This window comes from Lacerta agilis, chromosome 11 (genome assembly GCF_009819535.1).
Source record: "Lacerta agilis isolate rLacAgi1 chromosome 11, rLacAgi1.pri, whole genome shotgun sequence".
NCBI lineage: Eukaryota > Metazoa > Chordata > Lepidosauria > Squamata > Lacertidae > Lacerta > Lacerta agilis.
The window spans coordinates 26,442,080-26,466,392 of record NC_046322.1 but is presented as its reverse complement, the minus strand read 5'-3'; the positions used below and the strand labels follow the sequence as shown (position 1 = coordinate 26,466,392).

Here is a 24,313-nt window from a genome sequence, read left to right as displayed (position 1 = left end):
ACAAGACAATTAGAAATAGATAAAAACAACTAAAACCATTAAGAACATCTAAAAGCATTTAAAACCAGCTATATGCCCTCACAGCTAAGATTGGCAGGAACAATCAACTATCAGATGCCTGGGTGAACAGGAATGTTTTAATGTTTACCACAATGGAAAGATGCATTTCACAGCGTGGAGGGGGGATATTCAACAAATGGGGAACCATCATCAGGAAGGCTCTGCTATGGGTCAGCACAAACTGGGCAGCCCCCAGTGACAGCACCACCAATAAGACTTCTCCTGCCGATTATAGGGCCAAATACAGTATGATGCAATTTTTCCTAATTCTATTCAATTACTTGAATACTTCATTACAACTGCAACTCAAGACATACCAAGAATATAAAATGCAACAGAACAGGATGGCAGTACCCAGTCCAGTCACCAAGTTTTCATCTGTCTGTAGCCCCTGGCTAAATTCAGGTACACAGATTGTTATGTTCTTCTGATTCTCATCTAGGACTTAAAAAAATAATAATTCACAATTAGCATGGCTCATTTTATGTTTCAGTTATATGATTTGATACATCCTAATACTGTATTTTTAAATTAATAAAATCTATATGATCCATAATGAAACACAGTGTACTACTGAAAAGGCTAATCTTGCTGTTGTTCTTTCTATTTTACGGTTTGCTGCATTCATTCATTCATTCTTCACTTTTATTCATGCCATTATGACTAATTTATGACTAAATGGCAAGCATCACTTTCCCCCACTCACCCCAATAACCAGCTATTAGACTCTGCACCAAGGGTGGGAAACTGCAGCGTTCCAGATGTTGCTGGACTACAATTCTCATCATCCCTGACCATTGGCCATGCTGATTGGGGCTGATGGGAGTTGGAGTCCAACAACACCTGGAAGGTCATAGGTTTCCCATCCCTGCTCTACACCCCCAAAACATACTTTCTCTTTTTTTCAGTTAGTGACACATCATATTCTAAAAATAAAAACCCTAATAGTAAACATACAACATCTTCCAAACAAAACATTAAAGTATTTTATATATATTTTTGTAACTGCTAGAAATAAAACAGAAGAAAACTCCACATTCTATGTATCAGCTGAAGCTAAAATATATATATTAACCTTCCCCAGCCTGGTGCCTTCCAGATAATTAAGCCTACAGTTCTTCAGCCTCAACCAACAGGGCCAATTATCAGAGATGAGGAGAGTTATAGGGGACCAGGCTAGGCAAGGCTGGCATAGCCTAAACTATATAGGATTAATGTCCTGATATGAATACTACAACAGTATACAAACAACTGAAGCAGAGACCTTTATATTGCCATTGGTGTAAATGCACATATAATTCCTGATCCAAATTAAACTTACTAGTTTCTGGTGGTTTGCTTGAAAGAGATGAAAAGGTGAGATACATGACATAGCAGCTGATAATGCCTGACTGCAGCAAGCCAGAATGTGGCTGACCTAAAGTTAAAAAAAGGAATATTGTTAATAATCATTGTTTTAATACATTTTTGAAAAGCTTTTAGAGAATGAAAATGTATCTTTTCTTCTTTAACAAAAGCTCTGGATCTAACCCACTAATTCCTACTGTGATTTTTTTTAAATTAGATTTTTCCCAAAAAGTGGCAAGTAAAAGACACATTACAATTTGCTCTCATAGCTGGTTTGTGAAAAGGGAAGGGGGATTCAGAGTTACCCTGACTCATTTACATCTCTGAATGTTTTCTGTCACCAAAGCTTGATATTAAAGATTCAAGTGGATAAACAAGTCTTAGAAGACATAAATGGCCAAGAGCACTGAATTTAAAACCTCTGTGAAACTATCACTAACTTAAGTCTCACTGATTTTGATGCGTCTATTATAAGCATGACTAACAAAGTAATTCTAAGCACAGGAAGCTGGCAAATTTTATCCTGGCTTAAATTAAGATGTCATAAATTATCCCTATCCCAAATTTTGTTCTGAAGCAGAGCTACTGTCAACTGAGGCAGCCTAAGTCTGGTAAAAGGTAAACAAACCTTTAAAATTGAGTTTGATTTATACCAACATTTTTGGTGCTCTAAGTTTTGCTGACAGAGGTTGGCTTAAGTCTCTCCTTGCCTCACCCCAAGAATGAACTCTTCTGGGGATTTTACACCAGCATAGATTCTGCCAGCTGAGTCAGATTAGCTTCAGTTCAGCTGGGTTGAGAGAGTTACACCATCACCCCAACATCTGCCTACTCTAAGCTTGCACATCCTGGTAGATATTGGGTTTGGATTGTGCTGTTAGTCTGGCTCCAACCCATAAGTAGTAATAATAATGCAAAGATTCCTCTAGAAGGCTGCCTATTCATTCCTCTAGTCCAGCATGGCAGTGGTTCTCAGAAATATGCATTTAACAGCATCTGCTATCTGATCCTTTTTTAACTGGAGATGCCAGGAATTGATCTAGGGACCCTCTGCACGCCAAGGATGTGCTCTGCAACTAAGCTACAGTCCTTCCTCTCAATGCATATGGCAAATTGATGCATGCAGATAAACCACAGCAATGCTGTGACCTGATGGGGCTATACAGAAGGCTTATACAGATGGGTTGTCAGAATTGACAGTGGGTGCTGGCAGATTATTTTACACAACAGAAATTCAGCTGCTGGGTCAGAGACTGTGACAAACAGACAAGTCCCAAAACGCAGGCATAATGCTACTTCTAAATATATTGAGGTTCAGTTACGGCCAAGGAAATCAACAGTAGTTCCAGCTAAAGTAATACCAGACCAAAAGAGCTTGCTTACGGTTTTGGACACAGGGTGAGATGGCTATCATTGAAATAAGCAAGCACAAGCCGCCATTGACACCAAGCAGGATCTTGTTAAAATTGCAGCCATCGGCACGTGTGTAAAAGACAGCCATCACAATCAGAGCTCCAACAGCGACGGAGTACAAAATGAGAGTCACAAGAGCTAAGGAGCCATACCAGAGCTTATTGTGCCTTGTGCCAGATGTCCTGTTAGGGAAAGAAAAGGGCAGTATGTATTTAGCTGAAGGGAAAGCAAATGAATTCTATGGATTCATTGTCAAGAGGTATCCTCATGAGGATAGTTCATTATGGGGAAAATTTGCTGTATTTATATTGTTGGATACAATGGACATTTCTAACGAAGAACAAGTCATGCCTTAATTATTTGAAGTGAGCATGGCCTGCTGCATACAGGATTCACAAACTGATATGGTCTATGGATGTCTGGAGGGATTATAATACAGTAAATTGTGACCAGCTATAGGATGAACCTTCAAGGCTAGAAAAGGTCAGTGCTTGGTTCCATGAAAATGAATTTGGGTCCAGCAGAATGGAACAGAACAGGATCTATCAGGAAGCACCATATTTTTCTGTGTATAAGACGCCCCCATGTATTAGACACCCCCTCTTTTTTGGGACTCCAAATTGAGGAAATGGGGGGAACTTGCCCAGAATTGTTGAACTTTTTTTGGGGGGGGGTGCCGAAATTTGCTCACCCACAGGACCAACACACTCAATCACACACACATTGATGAAGCGACCAATCATCAGCACGCTCACGAAAAGCACAACAAGGGCTGAGGACTCCTCAGAGAGACAAGCACTACCACCCCAACATTTGAGTATCACGCAGAAATCTCAAGAGGTTTACATTTCTTTCTCTTCCAAAGTTCATTCATTTCTAACGTTTGTGGAATGAAAAAGACTAATGAAGGCACTGTTGCACCATGCATGTGAAAGCTTTCTGCAGTGATAAAAACTGTGATAGTCACTGAGAGAAGCAGCTTGTAATAAATAGTAAGTGAAAGACAAAAAATGAAAAACCCAACCCCCAAAGTCAGGAATAAAGGAAGCAGCATGGATAAGAAAGCACTCTAAAAGATATAATACGAGAATGCCTGATACAAATGCTAAATTTATCACAGTTGCTATTCAAGGCAACATTAAAACTCACACAAATGCATGGACGTTCAAGATACATACCAGTTCTTATTCCATTTGTGGGCAAATTCTACAAGCAGGATGAGTTGAATGAGGATAAAGAGGAACCCTCCTGCAGCGCCTACATAACGCCATGCTGTAGGACAGTAAAGAGTTGCATTGTGAGTTTTGACTCAAATAAATGAATTATTTTATTCACTATACAGGTTCTTTTTTTTAAAGCAATGAATTCATGGCAAAAATCCAAAAGAAACTGGTTCACAAAAAGTGCACTCCAAAATTGTATCTGGCAGATTTCTGATGGTCCAAGATTCTGTCAACTGGCCTAAGAATGGGAAAACTGTGGTCTGATGTTGCTGGACTCCAACTCCTACCAGTTTCAGACAGCATGGCCAACTGCAAGGGATTATGGGAGTTGGAGTCCAGCAGCACCATACAGTCCCAGGCTCCCCGATCCATGTTCCAGCCCATTTTACATTTTCAACACTGCAATATGACTGCAATCACTACTTCATGAAGAGAAGCATGTACATTGTTTGGTTGGATAAAGCGGTATCAGATCTAAAATTTGGAGGATTTTAAAACATTTTGCAACTAATCCTCAAAACTGAGATTACAAAGTTTGCATTTAAAAACAATGTAACAAAGGAGGAAACAAGTACTGTTTTTATTTTTATTTTTTTATGTCACAACTGTTTTTATGATTTGTTTTTATGTTGGATTTTTGTATACCGTTTAGAGATTTTTTTAACATTAAGTCATTTGGAAATGCTTTTTAAATAAATAAATATTACATTTTAAAAGTTTTATTAAAAGACATATAAGCACAAAGGAGGATATAAATATTACTCAAAATAAGGCAACTCAACAGGAAAATATTTCTCTTGCAGAGCTACTCAGAATTAAAACTATATTGGGTAGCACATACTAAACTGTATACTTAAGAACCTTTATTTAGACTTTCTATACTTAGAACCGAAAGAAAGTGAAGCATAAGAGCCCCAAAGGGCCTTTGTAAGACAACCCCAAACAGCAGTTTGTGGCTGAAACCAGATGTTTATCCCCAGATTCAAATTTAGATGCGTTTACTGCATTCCCACCAAAAGGGCAGATTCATAATTGTATTCACACTGTTCCTTAGCACTCCAAAAACACACACAGCATATTTTTAATGAAAGAGAAGTGCAAACCAACATTAACATTTTGTTCAATATATAAATTATACGTGGGGACAATCTAATCAGCAATGGTTTTCTGTGCAAACCACGCACAAAAATCTCAGCAAAGCAGCTTAGGTCCTCACATTTTAAAAAGTATTCAGATCAAAGAGCCAATTAAATTATAGGCACATACAAAAGCACGGAGTGGCTGCAAGACTGGCTGTGTGTTACTCCACTGGGAATGCTCACTGCAGCTAAGCTTCATTACAAGGCCTGGTAACATGTGCTCCGCCAACATGATTGGTCTCTTTCCAGTTAGTGGACTGAAAAAAAGCAAGGAAGTGAATGGGAATGGAGCTGCAGACTTTGAAGTTGTCCTTCTTCATGTCTTGATTTTTTTTTTTTAATGGACAATTAATTTGATATCCTGCAATTGCATGTGTGAATGCTTACAGCCTAAGCTAGTTAATAAAAGCACCTTCTTGTCTAAAGCTTTGGGCTATTCTACATGTAGCCTAAACTATCATGTATTTTTCTCCTCCTAGAGGATTTGGAGATTGCCATCTGCCAGCATTTCTGACAAACAACAAATAATCTTAATTGTTAAGAACTGCTGTTCAGACACAGGATCTTACAATAATGAAATGAAAGCTCTGCAAGAAATCTAATTTTGCATTGCTAGACATTGTCAATTTGGAAACTAATGAAATTGTGGGAGACTTTAACTGAAATTGCTGCTGACTTTTAGCAGCTCTAGATCAAATGCAGTTTGGTTTAATTTTTCCACATGAAGAACAGAACAAATCACTGACTACTGCAAGCAATGTAGTCCAGCTGTACTAATATGCTTAGACTGAGCTAATCATATCAGGCCTGACATACCAACAAGGTCTTTCACATTCCATAGTGAGTCATTTCTCCTGCATTTAGTGGGAGTTTTGCTGCTTGAAAATATGCACCTAACATGGGGGGTGGGGGATCAACCATATTTTCAAACAGCAATAAAGTGATGAAAGGTTTTCTGCCTCATATAATAAACAATCACCCACATATTATGAATGAGGGAAGAAGTGGATAAATGCTGTATTCGTGTAGCCCTGATTTATTGCACTTTAAGTTAAGGAGCATCTTGCAGCTGCAAGTGTTCAACAGGGTATTTTTCTGAAGGGGGGAGGGATAAGCAAAACTTATTTGCTATGTTAAACATGCAGTTTGCACTTGCTGTTTCTAGGGAGCTATGGGAAGCATGGCTGGGGTTAGATAACCTTATCCCTCTTTGCTGCATTCACAATTCAAAGCTCCAACTCAACTCAATCGGCATCAATTGCAGCTTCCCTACTGTGACAAACTGCAGCTTTATTTTGGTGCAGGAGAGTCAATTAATAATAATAATAATAATAATAATAATAATAATAATAATAATAATAATAATAATTTATACCCTGCCCATGTGGCTGGGTTTCCCTAACCACTCTGAGCAGCTTTCAACAAACTATTAAAAATACATTAAAATAGATTAGTCAAATTCTCCTCCACTGGGTTCTAGCGTGAATCAGTTCTTCTCCCCACTCCTTCTGCCATTTTTAAAGATGCAGATGTCTTTAATGAATTATTATATAGTTAGGCCCTTTTTGCTTTCTTTTTTTTTGCACAAGTTGCTGGTAGGTTTCTCAGGTACAACCTTGAAAGGGATTCTGGTCGCAGCCACATTATACATTTAATGGACTCTTGTACCACTTTAACAGTCATTGCTTTCCCCCAAAGAATCCTAGGACAGGAGGAGCCATGACTGTTAAAAGTGGTATAAATGTCCTTTAACTGTATGAAGTGGACGTGACCATCCTCTTGCAGGAGAACTATTTCAAATCCTGAACAGCTAGTTTCAAAGTAAGATAATGTTATGAAATCAAATGGGCATCTATACTAATAAAGTGCAAGTGTCTCTGCGTCCAGTCCCTGTGTCCGTGGGATTGTGCATGTGCCCCACGGACAGCCGTTGGGACTTGGAGCGCAGAGACTTCGGGCGCCCGGGCGAAACTGTTGAAGCGGCGGGTGTGTGCGGGCACGCGCTCGCATGGACGTACTTCTAAGCGGCAGCGGCCGTTACAAGTGGCGGCGGGCAAGCAGTCTGTTTTCAAAAATGTTTCACCACATATGTTCTAGCGCCCGTTAATTTAACAGGTTTAAAGCACTAGTACTATAAAAATTTTGCCTTTTTTGAATTTGCACGTTCTGTGAAACTGGCATAGGATTTTCCATCTTTGGTCCAGTTGTTTTGGCAACTGGGAATTTGTAAGAGACTGCTGTCCTCCTAATAAATGTTGACCTTCAAAATTGTCCAGACTATTTGTACTGATAGCAAAAAGATTTCACCAAGAATACCAGTGTCCTGTAGTGTTTGTCTTCTGATCGTTTGAGGGAGGCAGAATAATCCAAAATGCATTTGTAATTGTTGTTGTTATATAAATTTACACATGAATCACTGCTAAAACATTTGCCTATGAATCCTTAATTTACTCTGGCAAGAAGTGACAGTGGCAATAAGTGAGGCTAGAAATACCCTGCAGGCTTTCCAAGTTATGTTGTCTGTGGCTTCAACTTTCATTGGTAATAGTGCATGAGCCTAACTTCATCTGCTCTTGTCCAAACTCTTACATTTCACACAAACACTCTCTTTGTCTGTCTTGAATCTGCAGCGTGGACATCCAGCCCCTACTCCTGTCACTCTGCTCCTGCTTATCTCTTCCAAAAGTCGAGCTGATGAGAAAACACAGCACCATGCTTCAGCTGTTTCTCACTCTCCCTCAAAGGGGCTGTGAAAGATGTCATCCATAACCAATTTAGCATCTCTGGTTATCTGCTATCAATTGATACTCAGTAGATCAGAGATACAGGACCAGTGCCACATAGAAGAAGCCCCCTAGACTCCAACCATCACCACCCCGAAACACTGGCCATGCTTGCTGGCAGTCATGGGAGCTGGAGTCCAGTAACATCAAGAAGGCCACAGGTTTAATAGATGAAAACACATGCCATTCTTGTAAAGTTTGTACCTTTAAGAAAGGTATCCTGGTCGGGAATGAAAAAGGCTCCTGAGCACATGGCGGCCAAGACTAGAAGTTTAATGAACCAAAATCTGAAGAGGAAAAAACAAACACAGAGAATTTAATTTACTTAAGCTGTGAAAATCATATCACCCATTCTAGGTTAATTGTTTATTAACCTGTATGAAGATGGGCAGAGGTAACTTAAGCAATATCACCTCTCCTTATGAATACAAGGAAATGAAAAAGAAATCGGCTGGTTTCTCCCTTGTTCTTGTGTTTCTTCTGCTACGCGCCCCAGTTCAAAGGATTTAAGAAGAGCCCTACTGGATCAGGCCAATGGCTCACTGGTCCAGCATCCTGTTATCACAGTGGCCAGCCAACTATTGGAAGCCCCATAGCAGGACTTGAGTGCAAGAACACTCTACCAACTTGTGCTTCCGAGAAACTGGTATTCAGGGCCATACTAGTCTGACAATGGAAGGTAGAACATAGCCATTGTGTCTGTCTGAAGAGAGAACATATATGAGCTCCATCAAGATGGGGTTTAGAAAGAGACAGTGCAAACAGTGTATTCCCTATTAACTGTGTGACTGCTATTTTTTTGCAATGTACCATAGGATCTGAAATAAGCACAAACAAACCAAAAGACACCACAGCCATTGCACTGTAAAAGGTGGCACACAATTGCACAGGAAAGCAAAATAAAATAAGGAATGAGTCCTCATCACTATGAACACTGTCATTCAGACTTGACAATCCATCCTGAATGAGACACACTTAAAATTCACCTTGTGTGCACTTTAAATATGTTTAGGTTTTTTGTTTTTGCTTTAAAAATGGTGTTTGTGTGTGATCTAATGAAAATGACAGGAAGTCAGCAAAGAAATCCATGCAAACATAGGAGGAGGAGAGGTGGGTATATATAGCACTGGAAAAGGAACTTCTGCTAGTATTGTTTATTCAGTGCTATGAATATGCTCAGTGTTTCTTTAAGAAATGGCAAAGCCGCAAAGAGCTTTCAGCAGGAGAGGAGCAGTAGCTGGGTCAAGTGCAAAGCACGTAAAACATTTGTTACTGTCTTCCTGCTTTGCTCTGCTCCCCCTGAAGGAAGAGGAGACACTGGGCCATCCAGGGAGGATACTGGACCCACCCACCCCTGACTTGTAATAGCTGGCCTTGGCACCAGACTTCTGGATGGGGAGGTTAAATGGGGGGGGGGCAATGTTGGCTCAATGTGAATGGTTTTTGGACTAGGGGGAGGTTGAGATTAGCCCATTCAGCCCAGACACTGAAGTCCAGCTCCGAGGGCCTTCTGGCGGTTCCCTCACTGCCAGAATTGAGGCTGCAGGGAACCAGGCAGAGGGCCTTCTCAGTAGTGGCGCCCGCCTTGTGGAATGCCCTCCCATCAGATGTCAAGGAAAGAAACAACTATCTGACTTTTAGAAGACATCTGAAGGCGGCCCTGTTTAGGGAAGTTTGATGTTTGATCGTGTTTTTAATATTCTGTTAGGAGTCGCCCAGAGTGGCCAGATGGGCGAGGTATTAAATAATAATAATAATCATCATCATCATCATCATCATCATCATCATCTAAATTAGTGGGTAAGATTATAGCTTTGCTTAATTAATTGCATATTATTAAGCCATATAAATAGTAGCATATTGCTGGTATATTTATTTCCCCATGGATGTTATGTTATATGAAATATTGAAGTATTATATTATTCCCACCCCCCCCTTTCTCCATATGGTATTATATATTGCATGTAACTTGCTTGGAGACCTTGCAAGTTACATGCAATATATAATACTAATATCTTAAGTTTGTTGTAACTAATATCTTAAGTTTGTTGATGTTTAAAATAAACACTTATTATTTTGTTCCAATCAAAAAAAAAAAAAAAGCACTAAGCACTACATATTTAGATTGTGAAGAAATCCAGCAGCTTAGAATAGTGAATGTTTAAATTAGTGCAAAACAAAGACAATCATTTGGCTTACCCATTGTGCATGTATGCACGGCAACTTTTGCTACTGTTGATTTTGATGGTGAGTAAGAAGAAGATGAAGAAGAAGCAGGCCATTCCGAAGCTCACTCGATAAACTGCAGAGTACCCCACTAGCTTCTCACATGAGTCACCTGCCTGAATATGTTGGCATAGTGTGCCATAAAAGGGAATCTGAAACAGGCAGTAAAACAAATTTAGGCACACGTGGTATGAAAACAACGACACCCAGCTCAAGAGAGTTTCAGTTCAACAGGCGAAGCGACCAGTGATGCCAACCCAGGGTTCTGCTTAAATTTACCTTCAGACATTTGCCAAAGGATCAGAATTTCAAACAAAACTCCAATCTGTGCATTATAGCGGTTCTATAAGATGTTTTGGGAGAGAAATATTGAGATATGCCAATTCTTTATTTAGAAATTAAGTTACATGTTCTTTTGTGGAATAATTGTATTTTCCAAAAAAAGGGGGTGGGGATTCATTAACAGCATGCCAGAAAGATTGGCCATGATCACTTGTAACACTAAACCATATTTTAGTGCTACATGGATGATCCTGAACAAATCCAGGTAGGAAACCTGTGACCTTTCAGATATTGCTAGATTCAGCTCCTGTCATCTCTGAACATTTTTCATGCTGGTTTGGCCCGATGGAATTCAGTGGCATTTGGAGGGTTAGAGGCTGATCACTCGTAATTTAGTGTTGTTTAGTTAATTTGTTTGAAACATTTCTGTATCACCTTTCATTGATAATACCAAGAGAGCTCACAACAATATACAGTAGTAAGAATAAAATATTTTAAAAAATTATTTTACAACAGAAAAAGTATCCCCCCCCCCGACAGCATGAAATGCTTATTAAAGTAGTTACAAAATTGTTACAGAAATAAAATACCAGAAAGGTGGGGAAAATTCCAGCTCTCATTTACTCAATATTTGCTTTTGTGGCCGTGCTTTCGCTCATGGAAAAAGAACAGCCAGCTACGCATTCTGGTCTCAAGCTCACCACACGAATGTGGAGTTGTGCTCAGAAAACACATCTTACAAAGCAAGCTTCTGATCTGAAGCTCTATACTTCAGCTGTGTCCCCTATGAAGTCTGGCTCCCACCCTTTCACAACCAAGGCAGCCTGAAAATAGAAGCATTGATATACAAATACAAGCATTTACAATAAAATAAAGGCCTCTCTATATCTTCATGTGTGTGGACTAACTGAACTTTTTATCACAGCTGAACAGAACACCATTAACACTCCTTTTTCCCTCTTATGAACAGAGCCAGCTCTCCAAGAACCTCTTCCAAGGCTAAACCCAGCTTGCAGAGTTGGAAGAAAAAAACGTAGAGAAAAATATTTTCACTTAAACGGCCTCTGGATAAGGGGAAATATGCAAGATGTAGACTATGCCTGGTAAAAACATAATATAATTATTCTGAGATATATAGGAAATACTTCCATTTGCTTATGCCAACAGCTCCAAACCTTGGCCATGTTCCAAAGAGCCATAAAATAAGCTCTGAATTCAGAGCCATGGTGGTGTAATATGTAGGCTCATCCAGACTTGCTTTTGTGCCACATTTCTAGGCACAGGTCCACACTTTATGATTCCCTGTCTGAGCGCACTTTCTTTATGCCCCAACACTTTCCCTATGAAAACCCACTCTTTACTGCTGAATCAGAGCAAATGGAAATCCACAGAAAATCCAAATTGCCATTTGTTCTGATTCAGAGTTTTCTGGAGGAAACGGCGGCCGGAGTAGGGAGGGGCAGAGCTATTGGACACAGACCAGTAAAGCATGGACCTCTGCCTATAAAGCAAAGGACAAAAGGTAAGTGTGGATGAGACTTTTGAGAGTCTGACCAGGACTAGACAGTGCCAGGTTCAAATCTCCACTCAGTTGTAGGGCTAGCAAAACCACATAATTTGGACTCTGGCCTTTGTATAAAAAACTTAAAGGGCACAAAACCTAGAAATCATGTATCACCATCAAATGACTACTTTTGACTGATGACAGTCTAAGGCCACTTCCACTAAGGGGTTAATTAAAGCAATTACAAAACTGAGGATGGAAGTCTATAAAAAGAAGGCAGTTTGGCAACTAAAGAATGAAGACTCTACGAATTTGGCCAGCATTATCAATACTTTGCTAAATTGCTGAGGAAGCATGTTACTCCACATTGTTTTGTTAACGTCTGGAAACATTTAATAAACATTTTCCAGAACATCAGTCTTCAAACAGCAAACACTTTCATTTATAAAAATCAGACTAGAATACCGTAGCTGCCCTAGCCTGGTGTTTTCCGTACCAATATGCAGTGATGAACACTACTACTTAAGATTTTCCAAAAGAAGAACTGCTTATGCCAGGGGTGGCCAACTTTTTTTGATCCAAGGACTGCACAAATCCTGGGCCAACCCTCCTGGGACTAAATGCCAGCAACGGGTTTGGCTACCCCCCCCCTCTCTTCCCACATCAGAGAACAGGAGGGGGGGGAAGAGAGACTCTCCTTAGCTAGCTAATCTGTGAGGGGTAATTATTGCCTTCTCTCTGATCATATGATCAATATGACTGAGGAGGGAGCAACTTATATCCCCATCAGGATGCTGAGCTCCACTGACTTCAGTGCTGTGTCTGCCTTTATTTTTCTCAATAACTTTTTGGCATGAATGGTGGGATCTTTTGTGGGAATGGGGCAGAAAAAAATTGCTTATGGTGGCTAGACCAAGACCCCAAACTAGAGGTTAGCCAAGTTTGGAGACTGCAGAAAACTAAGCAAACAAAATCAAGTCAGAAGGAGGCATGAAGAGTCAAAAGGGAGCTGTCACAACTACTCATAACTCCCTACTGAAGGCCAGCCCCCCAAATTCTGATCAAGTGGCAATACCACTGAAACTGAAAGGCAGATTCTGTGGTGTAATTCTTGTTGTCTTTGCTTCGCAAACACACCTGCAAATAGGGTTGCTTATGCAATCAGGTCACTTTTGTCCCTGCTCTGTACAGAACAATGGCAGCAGTATTTGTTTCTTCTACAGGCAACAAACATCAAAAGAAAATACCTCTGCAGAGTTTTCAGGCTTTTCTCTTCCCATCCCTACCTCACTGACATCTGCCATGCTTTTTACAATGATGCCTGAATTGTAATCAACTGTTTATCTGTGAGCCTTCCTTCCAGACAAGCATGAGGAAGACTGCAGTGCTGGTATTTGTATGAACTGTATTGTCTGCAGACTAGAGAGTCACCTCCATGGTTATGTCGATCCTTCATATGCATGGTGCATGTGTCAAGAGCTGTCTGTAACTGGCAGGCGATCTAATAATGCAATCATTTTCCAACTGAATGAATGGGAACAGCAGTTGCATTAAAATCAGGATGGAGATGGAAAAAGGAGTGAGAAAACCAGAATTCAGTATCCCTCTCTGCAGAAGAGCAATTATTGCTTCTGGATCTGTTGCTACACAATGGCCCTTGAGTTTTCTACACGTTGCTACAGAACATTAGAGCACGAGAAAGAGGCTAAGAGTTCCAACAAAGGACCTGCTTGAGTCACTTGTGTTCTCTCTTTTAAATCTGCCAAACACTCAAGTTTCAGAGAGCCGTAATCTTTTGCCTTCATACAAACAATTACCCTTTGTGCTGTCCCTTCCTACTCCTCCTGGCTCTTCCTACTTCTCAGTTTTCAAAGCAAAACACAGGATGAAATCAACACACAGTAAGTCTTTAACATTCTTAGGACAGTAGTGGGATTTTTTTTTAAAACAACAACAACAACAACAACAACAACAACAACACTAAACATTTTAATACTACCGGTAATTTGGAACATAGATCATGCAAATGATAGGGTCCAGCAATTTAATAATTATAGTTTCTCCACCCAAACCTCTGTCGTGCTTATTACTGGAAATGACACCGTCATCTTCATTCCATTTAACAACCAATATCAGCACCTGCCCTCTCCTTCCTTAAGAAACCCAGTTACTTACATGTGCTTTCATTTCTTTTGCTACCGTCTCTGACATCATGATGCAACAGATGAGAGTCACCAAGATGAAGTACAGTGCATACATGAAGCGGGTGCTGGTGGATTGCTTTATCTTTGGGCAGCATTTGCAGCAGAGTGAACACGGAGCAGTGCCACAACAGCAGGCCAGCTATAGGAAATCAGTAATTAAAAAAAGGTTAGCATTATAATTTTTACATCGGCGAACACAGCTCATCGACCATTTACTATAATCCAGAGAGATGTTTTTAATAGGTGCACCAAGAGCTATGAAAGATTCCACTACTGTACTGGAATGGGAGAACAGGCCTAATTGCATGTCGAGGTTCCCAAGCCACCCTCAAATAAATCACAATTCACAAAGAATTTTTGTTTAAGATTTTTGGCATAATTTTGGCCACAACTTTATTAAAATACAAAAATGTGAGTGGTTGCTTAGGCGTTGGTTGCGACTATCTGTCCCCGCCCAGGGACAGAACTGACATCTGCAAGCCTGCGAAAGTCAGAAAGGGAAAACATTTTGGGGAGAGAATAGAGCTGGGTGCCAGGCCTACACCTCTCCCCAAATGACCTCAGGGGCTCTTGCGTGGCCCTAGCCCCTTGACAGGGGTTCGGACAAGAGCATGGTGAGCCCCTGGATTCCTTTAATGGAATACCCTTGCAGCAGCAGCATTTGAGGGGCAGGCACAGCCAATCCATACCCCTCCACCAACCAATTCTTTTAAACCAATGCCTAACCGCAACCTTACAAGTTGTGACGATTTGCTACGCAATAGACAAAAACCAAATGGCACCAGCCAATCAGCCAAATGGAAAAAAATCCTACCAGGCCCCTGCCCCAAAAGCAGACGACTCCATGACAGGCATGGCAAGGTCAAACACACAAAACCCTAAAATTAGGGAGGGTGGGCGGGTGATCCGATGTGCGCAGCGAAAAGAGGAAGCTCAACGCTGCACACAGGGAATGTATAGCCTCTAGGCTGTCAATCAAAATTGGCAACATCAAAATCTCCCCAAGACAGAGGAGCCCAATCGCATTCGTGGCCTTCCAAACATATCTGCCCAGCAACAGAGGGATGTCTTCCTAGACCCCACTGCAACACGTGCTCTCCATGAAGGAGAACATGCTTTGCTAGTGCAACTAGACTTTGAAACTCTCCCCCTCCACCCCACTTGATCAGAGATGGAAACAAGGTTTTCCTATCCTCTTTGTTTATCCACTTTTTTCACAGGGAAAGGTGTAACTGGCATCTCCAAGTTCTAAACACATAGGCCAAACTATGCATTACGATGTCACCGATTTGGTGCCAATAGCAGCAAGGGTGGCCTTGAGGTCCCACACACAACTTGGGTTCAAAGTATCTGAAGGACCATTTGATCCCTTATACTCCACCTTGGTCGCATAGAGCTTCTCTGGTGGGGCACTTCTGGTGGTTTGGTTAGCCTTAATTTTCACTAGGGATGGAGCCTTTAGCGTGGCAGGTCCTGCCCTGTGGAACTCCCTATCTGCCTTCTTTCAGATGTCTTCTGAGAACTGTACTGTTTACACAGGCCTCCACGATATGTTGCTTTTTAACCAACCAGTATCTACTGAAGTTTTATGGGTGTTTATATACTACTGTTGTATTTTTTAAAAAATAATACTGAAAGCCGCCTTGATATATTTTATGAAAGTTTAGCTAAATAAATGAATAAACCTTCCAATCATAGTATTATTATTGCCCTGCTTGGTCGTGAGGTCCATTATAGCCCCCTTGGGCTATAATGCAACTGAACTGAAGGAAGCTGAAAGAGTGACACTCTTTCTCACTTCCTCTTTCAGCTTTATGTGCTTTTCAGGGCTCTGTTTAGTTCTACTTGATCCAGCTTTGAACCACATACATCAAAAAAGCAAAGTGTGTCCATGCAGGCACTTTCTCTTTCTGTCTCTATGTGTGTGAAAAACCCAAGAAAAGGGAGCAAGAAGTAGACAGCTCAGTCAGCAGAGCATGAGACTCTTAATCTCAGGATTGTGGGTTCGAGCCCCACCTTGAGCAAAAGATTTCTGCATTGCAGGGGGAGGGACTAGATGACCATCTTGGTTCCAACTCAACGATTCTATAATTCTAAGTGACCAAATGGGGTGTTATTCACGTCACCGGCTTAAAAATTCAAAATGCACCACTGGCCTTAAAAAGTTGACAACTGCTACATTAATGTAATGATTACCAACCGTGTTGTGGATGTCTCAAAATAAGTGAGGTTTTCTTTTTGGGGTGTGTGTGTGTGTGTGTGTGTGAAGAGAGACTCATTTGCATTGCAGTGCTCAAGAAGTAAATGTTAAATTCTTTACAATCTTAGTAAAAATCAAGTGTGTTTTCCCCAGTGTTAATGGCCACATTGTGGGGTAGGATTGCAAATGTGTAGGTAAATATTAAATCTCCCCTTTCCCATTCATACTATGCTGATGTCAAATGCTGCCTACATATGCAAGGAATTTAATTTTGTAAAACCTACGACGAGATTGCTAATCATACAATTAATGTAACATGTAGGTTACATCTGCCCCTATCTTTTGTTAAAGCTTAAATCTCCTTGTCAGCCAAGATCTCACACATGCATCTTCTCAGCCTCTCCATACCAAACTAAAGTTGCTCAGAGCCAAAATTAGCCGTGGTCCATCATGGCTGACCCTGGTGTTCACTGGTCATAGTAGTCCTTAGGGTCTGGCAGAGCCAGAATGACAAGAGTCAGAAAGAAAAGTTCTGTAGGAAAATGATGCTTGGTCCATGTGTGGGGGTGGCAGCAAAATTTTGACAGGGGCACCTTATCAAATACATTCCAGATAGAATTATTTGTATAAGAAAAATGGATTATGTTGTAGAAAGGCATATCACAAGCAAAACACAATCCATGTATTTAATACCAATTACTGTACTTCTGACAATGTTGTAAAGCCAAGCCTTACAACTCAGACCCTTCCAGGCTTAAGTGTAAAGCTTCCTCCCCCCTATTTTTTTACTCATACAAAACTCCCACCAATTCCATTTGTTTCCACTGAGTAAACAGGAACCTAGAGGCTTGCCCTTACTTCATGTCATCCAAAAACACGCAAGAATCGGCTGAATAGCCTTACTGAACCATTATTAATTTACTACACACTGTGAAGCTTTTGTGACAGACTGAATGAATGGTGAAGAGTTAGATCATCTTAACAAAAGAGCTCTGTTTCACTTAATGGGGGGGGGGAACACACCAAACCAAACAAGGCATGGCATGGCATAAGAAAATTCAGTGCTAGTTGGCATACTGTATAAATTCTGGCACTGAATAAGGTATGATAGGGAAATACAAAATATGAGGGATGTCACTCAGTCTTCATTCTAGACAAACACACCCAAACATTAAAAGCGAATATAATAATATACTATCCCTTGCACTTTCTATATATAATTATCTCTTTAGCATATTTCACTACAGAGCTGTGTCCTGGGGGCATGTCCCCTTTGTCATATGTTCATTGGCTCTCCATATGTGGGTCGCAAATGGGTGTCATCAAAAAAGGTAGGAGACATTGTAAACTGGGCACTCACACAGAGGACCTATGTCACATGTGGCACTATCTACCGGTATATCCTCAAAGGATAAAGAGTGTGCCTTCGCCATTACCACACAAAGACTTTGTTGGCCTGGTAAATGAACTACCGGTATGCCAGAAGAGGACTGGTTTAGATATCATGACTGTCACTTTAAATTGTTCTGCATCAGGGGTAGGAAACCCATGGTCCACCAGATTCTGTTGCGCTTTGGCCATGCTGGTTGAGGCTGATAAAAATTGTGAGTTCGGCAAGATCTCGAGAGCCACATTCTTCCCATCCATGTTCAACTTGATGGCTCTCATGTAAAGATGTTCCACCACATTAGTTTGGGAAAGCTTTACTACACCGTCCCAGACCTTACATATCATGCTCCTGTTGAGTTCAACATGCAATAACAGCTTATCAGTCTGTGCAAAGCCAGGCAGTGAAACGGTCCCAGAAGGCCTGTAAACAGCATTCGGTAGTCAAGATAACCTGGTGCTAATTGGTCCATGTGGCAAGATTTGCTTGCTTTTAGAGCTTGGCCTAGGGAGCTGTGAGCTACCCATGCAACATGGATGCCTGCCACCTATTCCCACATCTGATAGTTGGATGGGAGGGAGTTGGGAACAGACCACAAAGGCAGGTGTGGTTAACTACTAGACTATAGCTGGCAGACTACGTATGATGTTTCTGTGTAAGTAAAGCATGTAATGCTTGCCCGGGTATGGACAGTCATGATGCACTTGGTCAGGGGTGGCCTGAGTGAAACACCCCTCTGCCCCCCCCCCCTGTGATGGGAGTGCAAACTCCACAAGGAGTCTCCCCAATCAGGTAGGTAGATCCTTTCTGAATCCCCAACCGCTCTCACTTGGCAGCAGGGCCTTTCATTGGCTACCCCCTTTAAGAGAAGCCAGTGCAAAACCATGCCAAACTGCCAGGAGGGGGGAATCATCTCCTTGCCTGGTGGCAAAGCTGGATGGCGGAATGCTCCCCCCTCTCACCAACTTGGCAGGAGGGGAGAAGCTCCACAGAGCTTTGCTGCTGGTGCCTCTCTGCCCCTAGAAGCTAGGGAGACCAGCAGCAAAGCTGGTTCGCAGAACTGGGGTGACACTCCTTGGAGATTGCCGCCTGAAGCAGCCACCTCATCCAGCCTCATAGGAAGGGGTTGGCTCTGAGCTTGCTGTTTTTGGAGTCTGTCCCAAGTCATAACAAAGAGGGTCTCTGCATTGCATTATAAGTCCCTCTATGGTGAAGCTTTACAACTGATCACTGGCACTTCATTCATTCTCCTTTGGAATCCCTGCAGCTGGGTCCTTTGGGCCTCCGTAAACCATCTGCCCAGATCCACATTTGGGCCTGTGGGGCAGATTACAGTCAAACCATAATCCTGCACTATGGAGGTTCTTCAAACTGCTATTGGTGGTCTGACATCCCCTGCTTTGTATACCATCTGTCCTGTTGAAGAATTTTGGAGAACTGAACAGCTTGCCACATTGTTGTGACTTTTTGGTTAATCCTAATAAAAATATTACCAAGCAGTGGACTTGGGAAGGTCCCCCCCCCTCTTTCCCTCTTATAGACCAATAGAAGCAAATAACATTCTCAGAAGAACAGTATCAAAGGGAAAATATACAGTAGTACCTTGAGTTACAAACGCCTCAGGTTACAAACGTTTCAGGTTACAAACTCTGCTAACCTGGAAGAGTTAGCTTGAGTTGAGAACTTTGCCCCAGGATGAGAACGGAAATTGTGTGCCGGCTGCGCAGTAGCAGCAAGAGGCCCCATTAGTGAAAGCACGCCTCTAGTTAAGAACAGTTTCAGGTTAAGAACATACCTCCGGAACGAATTAAGTTCGTAACTAGAGGTACCACTGTATTCTGATTTGGCTTAGCTACGTTTTTTTGTGTTTTTTTTTAAGCAAGAAACAGATTTATTCTATTCGGCTTTTTTGTGTTGAGCTCTCTTCTGAGGAATATAAAGAAACACATTACGAAAAAAAGAAACTTTGCAGTAGAAGAAGTCACACCCAGTGGTTTCATTTTTTTTCTCGGTGAACACAGCAACTGGAATTTTGCCTTAAGCCTTCTTATCAACAATTTCAACAGGGTGGGTATTTCTGCGTTTGCTGAAGTTGAATTCATCTCTCACCTACTTAAGAACTGACCATCATCTCAGAATAACCGTATATGCTAATAGACCAAAAAGGGCTTTCTAGTAAATGGCACTGCAATTCCCTTCATTCCTTGGTTTATTAAATTGTAATCTTGCAGGTAGGTGCATTAACCCAACCTGCTTTTTTTAAGTAATAAAAATAAAAGTTGACTAAAGCTGCAACACATTTCACACTATTGTCCTTACAAAAAAAAAGTTGGTTACATGTTATAAATATATGGAAAGATAAAAAAGAAATATTTCCACCAATCAAATACCGAAAGAATATACAAATGTGGCAGCAAGCTATTAACAAAGTCTATGAGCCCTTCATTTTTCAGGAGGTGCTATCAGGTCCACAAGGTTGCAAATAATAATAATAATAATAATAATAATAATAGGCATACAAGCAGGGAAAGCTATAAAGCAAACAACATTTCTCACATCTGGCAATCTAGAGTGAGAGAAGGCTGTCCCTTCCTTAAGGTGCAAAGGAAGTTGCCCTACTACTTCCAAGCACTTAATAACTAGTTGAACCAGTTACATTTGCCCAGATACTTTCAGGTTTTATTTATGTACTGCATCCATTATTTTTCTGATGAGAACCAACTTCCCTAAGTTTATTAGGCAAGAGCAAAATATAAGATGCTCTGCTAGTATCTTCCAATAAGCTTTTTTTTAAACTCTGTTCTACCCACAATGAACCTTCTGGCTTGCTTTTCATCATATGAAGACTGCAGGAGTAAGAGGGAAACTGTAAGGAAAGAGAATACTATATAGAATATTTATGCAAAGACAAAAGGAGTGGCAAGATAACTATTTGATTACAACTGGAAGCCATTAAAGAGGAAAGCAATGCATTGTAGCTTAAAGTCAGGCCTACTAACCCAAGTATTCCAGGAGAAAAAGAGAGTGTTGTTGCATTTATATCCCATTTTCCTCCCAGATGCTCAAGGCGGCTTACATGGGTCTCCATATTATTCTCACAGCAACCCTGCGAGGTAGGTTAGGTTGAGAGTTGGTGACTGGCCCATAGTTACCTAGTGAGCTACATGGCTGAGTGGGGATTTGAACTCTAGTCTCCCAGCTCCCAGGTCCTACTCTGATACTGTACCACTATATAACTTACCGGCTTTCTGCTCACATCTGAAAAAAATCTATCTGAACACCATGGAGAAAGGGTGGATACAAATGCAATAGCAGCAAATATTCCCTAAGAAATGTACAGTAAGTCCACAACGTATGTAGGGGTTATGTTTCTGGGGATAGTACCTAAAGCCAAAATTGTGTATAGTCAAAACACACTGGGTGCTACAGCGGGTGGGATTGCCAAAGCCTCTCCCCATCCCCCACCCCAGATGCCTGCTCCCCCTTCCACCCTTTTTATTTTTATTTTTGCCAAGCATATAAAGTGGAATGTGCACAAGTTTAATGTGTGTAAATTGCAGGCTTACTGTATTAAATACAGAAACATGAAAGAACTTCAAGTAAGTTACTGGCGTGCACTTTTTAAGCATACTGTAGTTAAAATAGCTGTTTTATGTTCACATAAGGATTTAAATGTAAAAACATCTCAATTGAAGGATTAAGATTTTTCTCCCACTCTTTGCTCTCTCAGTTTCTTTTTAGTATTTGTTTCATAAAAGTTGAAGAAAAGCAGACAACTAAACAGTAACAGTAAAAACTGGCACACTGATCCTAAACAGATTTGCTTCCAAGTCCCACTGACTTCAGGCATGCTTGCATTTGCTGCCTTAACCCCTCAGTACAATTCTGTAAGCAAAGGCTAACACTCCACAGCATCAGACAATGCTTTTTACTGGAGTGCTTGCTGGGGTAATATTGATTGGCTGGTCCAGTCACAGCTGTGAAGTGTTCCCAGGGGAACAACAGCTGAGCATTTATCTTCTTTATCCCGACAATGCCAGATTTCAAAATAAGATTTAGAGGGGATTTTTGTGGCCTTTGGGTCGATAGTTTTAGGAGATCATAGGAATTCTAGTTATAACTGTAGCTGGCTAAATCCTGTCCCTACAGCATATGAAGTATTTTTTTTAAATACTAAGACTACATTTGCATACAATTCAAACATTTATCCATGCAATACCTCCCCTTAGAAACTGTTGTATTTCAGAGATGTAGCTTAATCTCTGAAGGGGTTTATTTTTATGAAATAATATCCTTAACACAAGTAGTTGGAATGTATCAATTGCCAACTAGATTTAGTAATGTAACTTTAGACTAAAGTTAATATTGTTTGTCCATATTTGAATGGACTGACCTGCTGTCAATTTGAAGTGATGAAGTCTTTTGTAGTTCTCACTCACTGATCTTTAAAACAAAATAAAAAATAAAAATTTCCTTCCAGTAGCACCTTAGAGACCAACTAGGACAAGCCCAGCCCATTCCCTGTCTTATATCACAACTCAGAAAACCATTCCTAAAATAGATTATGTTCCTGAATCGATTTTACAGCCAAGTTCCTATAAAAGTACAGTCAACATTTAACGTGGAATTGGTTGAAACCCTGTTCCCTGCACACTAGGGAGAGGCATGTAATGTAATTTCAATTAATTGTGTTTATTAAGTTCTGTTCCTGTTGCTTGTGTTTGATATTCTAATTTATTTGATACTATTTTTCCTGGGTGAAGTTTACCCTTTCCTAAGGTTTACTGAGTGTAAAGATAAGCAAAGGTATTTCAAATACTAACCTTTTATGAGAGACATAAAAGATGCACCATTTAAGAACCCATTTCGCTCTTCACAGAGCAGCAAGCCCTAAACTTTTAAACTATAATGCACACAGATAAGATAACTACATCTTCTAGATTATTTTTATTAATAGTTTAGGTTATGCTGCAGGCTTTTCTGTACTAATCTTTTAAAACAGAAGTGGGGAACCTTTAACCTGCAGGTCAGTCTTGCCCCACCAAGGGATCCAAATTGGCCTGCAAAACCATTTCCCCTCAAACCATGGCCACTAATGACATCATCTGAGGGGTAGGAGGGTGGGAGTTAAAGTCTGCACTCAATGCATATGACTGGTGAATCAATCCTGCTCATTTTGGCAAGATTCTATGCAAACCTCTTCCTGATTCAGGAAGGGATTTACATGCCTGTTAAAATGAAGGGGGGAAAGAAACCCTGTTTTAGCAACACTTTGCAACTGACATAATGGTGATCCTGGCATAGCTGTCAACTTTTCCCTTTTCTTGTGAGGAATCCTATTCGGAATAAGGGAATTTCCCTTTAAAAACGGGGGAAGTTGACAGCTATGGATGCTGGGCAACTAACAATGGGAGGCTCTGCCCACCTCTCACATCTGGCCCACAAGGCAGATCCAGATAAGGATCTGGCCTATGGAGTCCAAAAGGTTCCCTTATCCACACTTTAAAATGCTCATCCTCGGGCTTCAGAGGAAGATGCAGTAATTTTATGGAGTGTAAACAATGAGAAGAATTACCAGATTCAGGGAACCCCTGAAAAACTGCTTGCAAGGAAAGGGGTCAGCATAAAAGGTAAAGGTAAAGGTAAAGGGACCCCTGACCATTAAGTCCAGTCGCGGACGACTCTGGGGTTGCAGCGCTCTTCTTGCTTTATTCGCCGAGGGAGCCGGCGTACAGCTTCTGGGTCATGTGGCCAGCATGACTAAGCCACTTCTGGCGAACCAGAGCAGCGCCCGGAAACGCCGTTTACCTTCCCGCCGGAGCGGTACCTATTTATCTATTTGCACTTTGACATGCTTTCGAACTGCTAGGTTGGCAAGAGCAGGGACCAAACAACGGGAGCTCACCCCGTCATGGGGATTCGAACCGCTGACCTTCTGATCGGCAAGCCCTAGGCTCTGTGGTTTAACCCACAGCACCACCCGCTGATAGCATAGATGGCCTTTAAAACCACAGGACATCTATTACACACTAATGCGTCTTCAAAATTTAAGTACTAGACTGTGTGTCTTTGTGTAGTATAAACACAGAACCAACATAGTTTTTTTTTTTAAAGAACCCCTGCAGAGTGTCTTTTAGCACCTTGAAGATTATTTGTGCACCTGGCACCTTCATTCTACAGTTTTGTTGTTTGCTGAAGACACACATTTTTATCCTGGTCTTTGACACTTGTGATATATGTAAGTTTAGGACTCGCTTTAGGCATGACTATAATTTGTTTTGAACTGTTTTTAATGCTGTATTTTATATTGTTATGACCCACTCTGGGACCCTCTTACAACAGCAACACATTGATTATCACATAGCTTTCAGGCTTCCTCAAACTCGGCCCTCCAGATGTTTTAAGACTACAATTCCCACCATCCCTGACCACTGGTCCTGCTAGCTAGGGATCATGGGAGTTGTAGGCCAAAAATATCTGGAGGGCCGAGTTTGAGGAAGCCTGGACTAGAATCTACTTCATCAAATGCTTGTGCCATATGTGTT

At 41.0% G+C, this 24,313-nt stretch overlaps 1 protein-coding gene across 2 annotated transcripts in view; it reads right to left on the bottom strand.

The window, feature by feature from the left end:
- Positions 1-24,313, bottom strand: part of SERINC5 (serine incorporator 5) — a 38,454-nt gene that overhangs the window by 8,816 nt on the left and 5,325 nt on the right. For both annotated transcript variants that reach the window (XM_033163825.1, XM_033163826.1), the window contains exons 2-8: positions 14,153-14,320; positions 10,165-10,343; positions 8,170-8,252; positions 3,999-4,092; positions 2,791-3,002; positions 1,382-1,477; positions 378-504 (exon numbers count right to left, since the gene is read on the bottom strand). In XM_033163825.1, the coding sequence (XP_033019716.1) occupies positions 378-504; positions 1,382-1,477; positions 2,791-3,002; positions 3,999-4,092; positions 8,170-8,252; positions 10,165-10,343; positions 14,153-14,320 (959 nt within the window). The remainder of the gene's footprint in view (positions 1-377; positions 505-1,381; positions 1,478-2,790; positions 3,003-3,998; positions 4,093-8,169; positions 8,253-10,164; positions 10,344-14,152; positions 14,321-24,313) is intronic.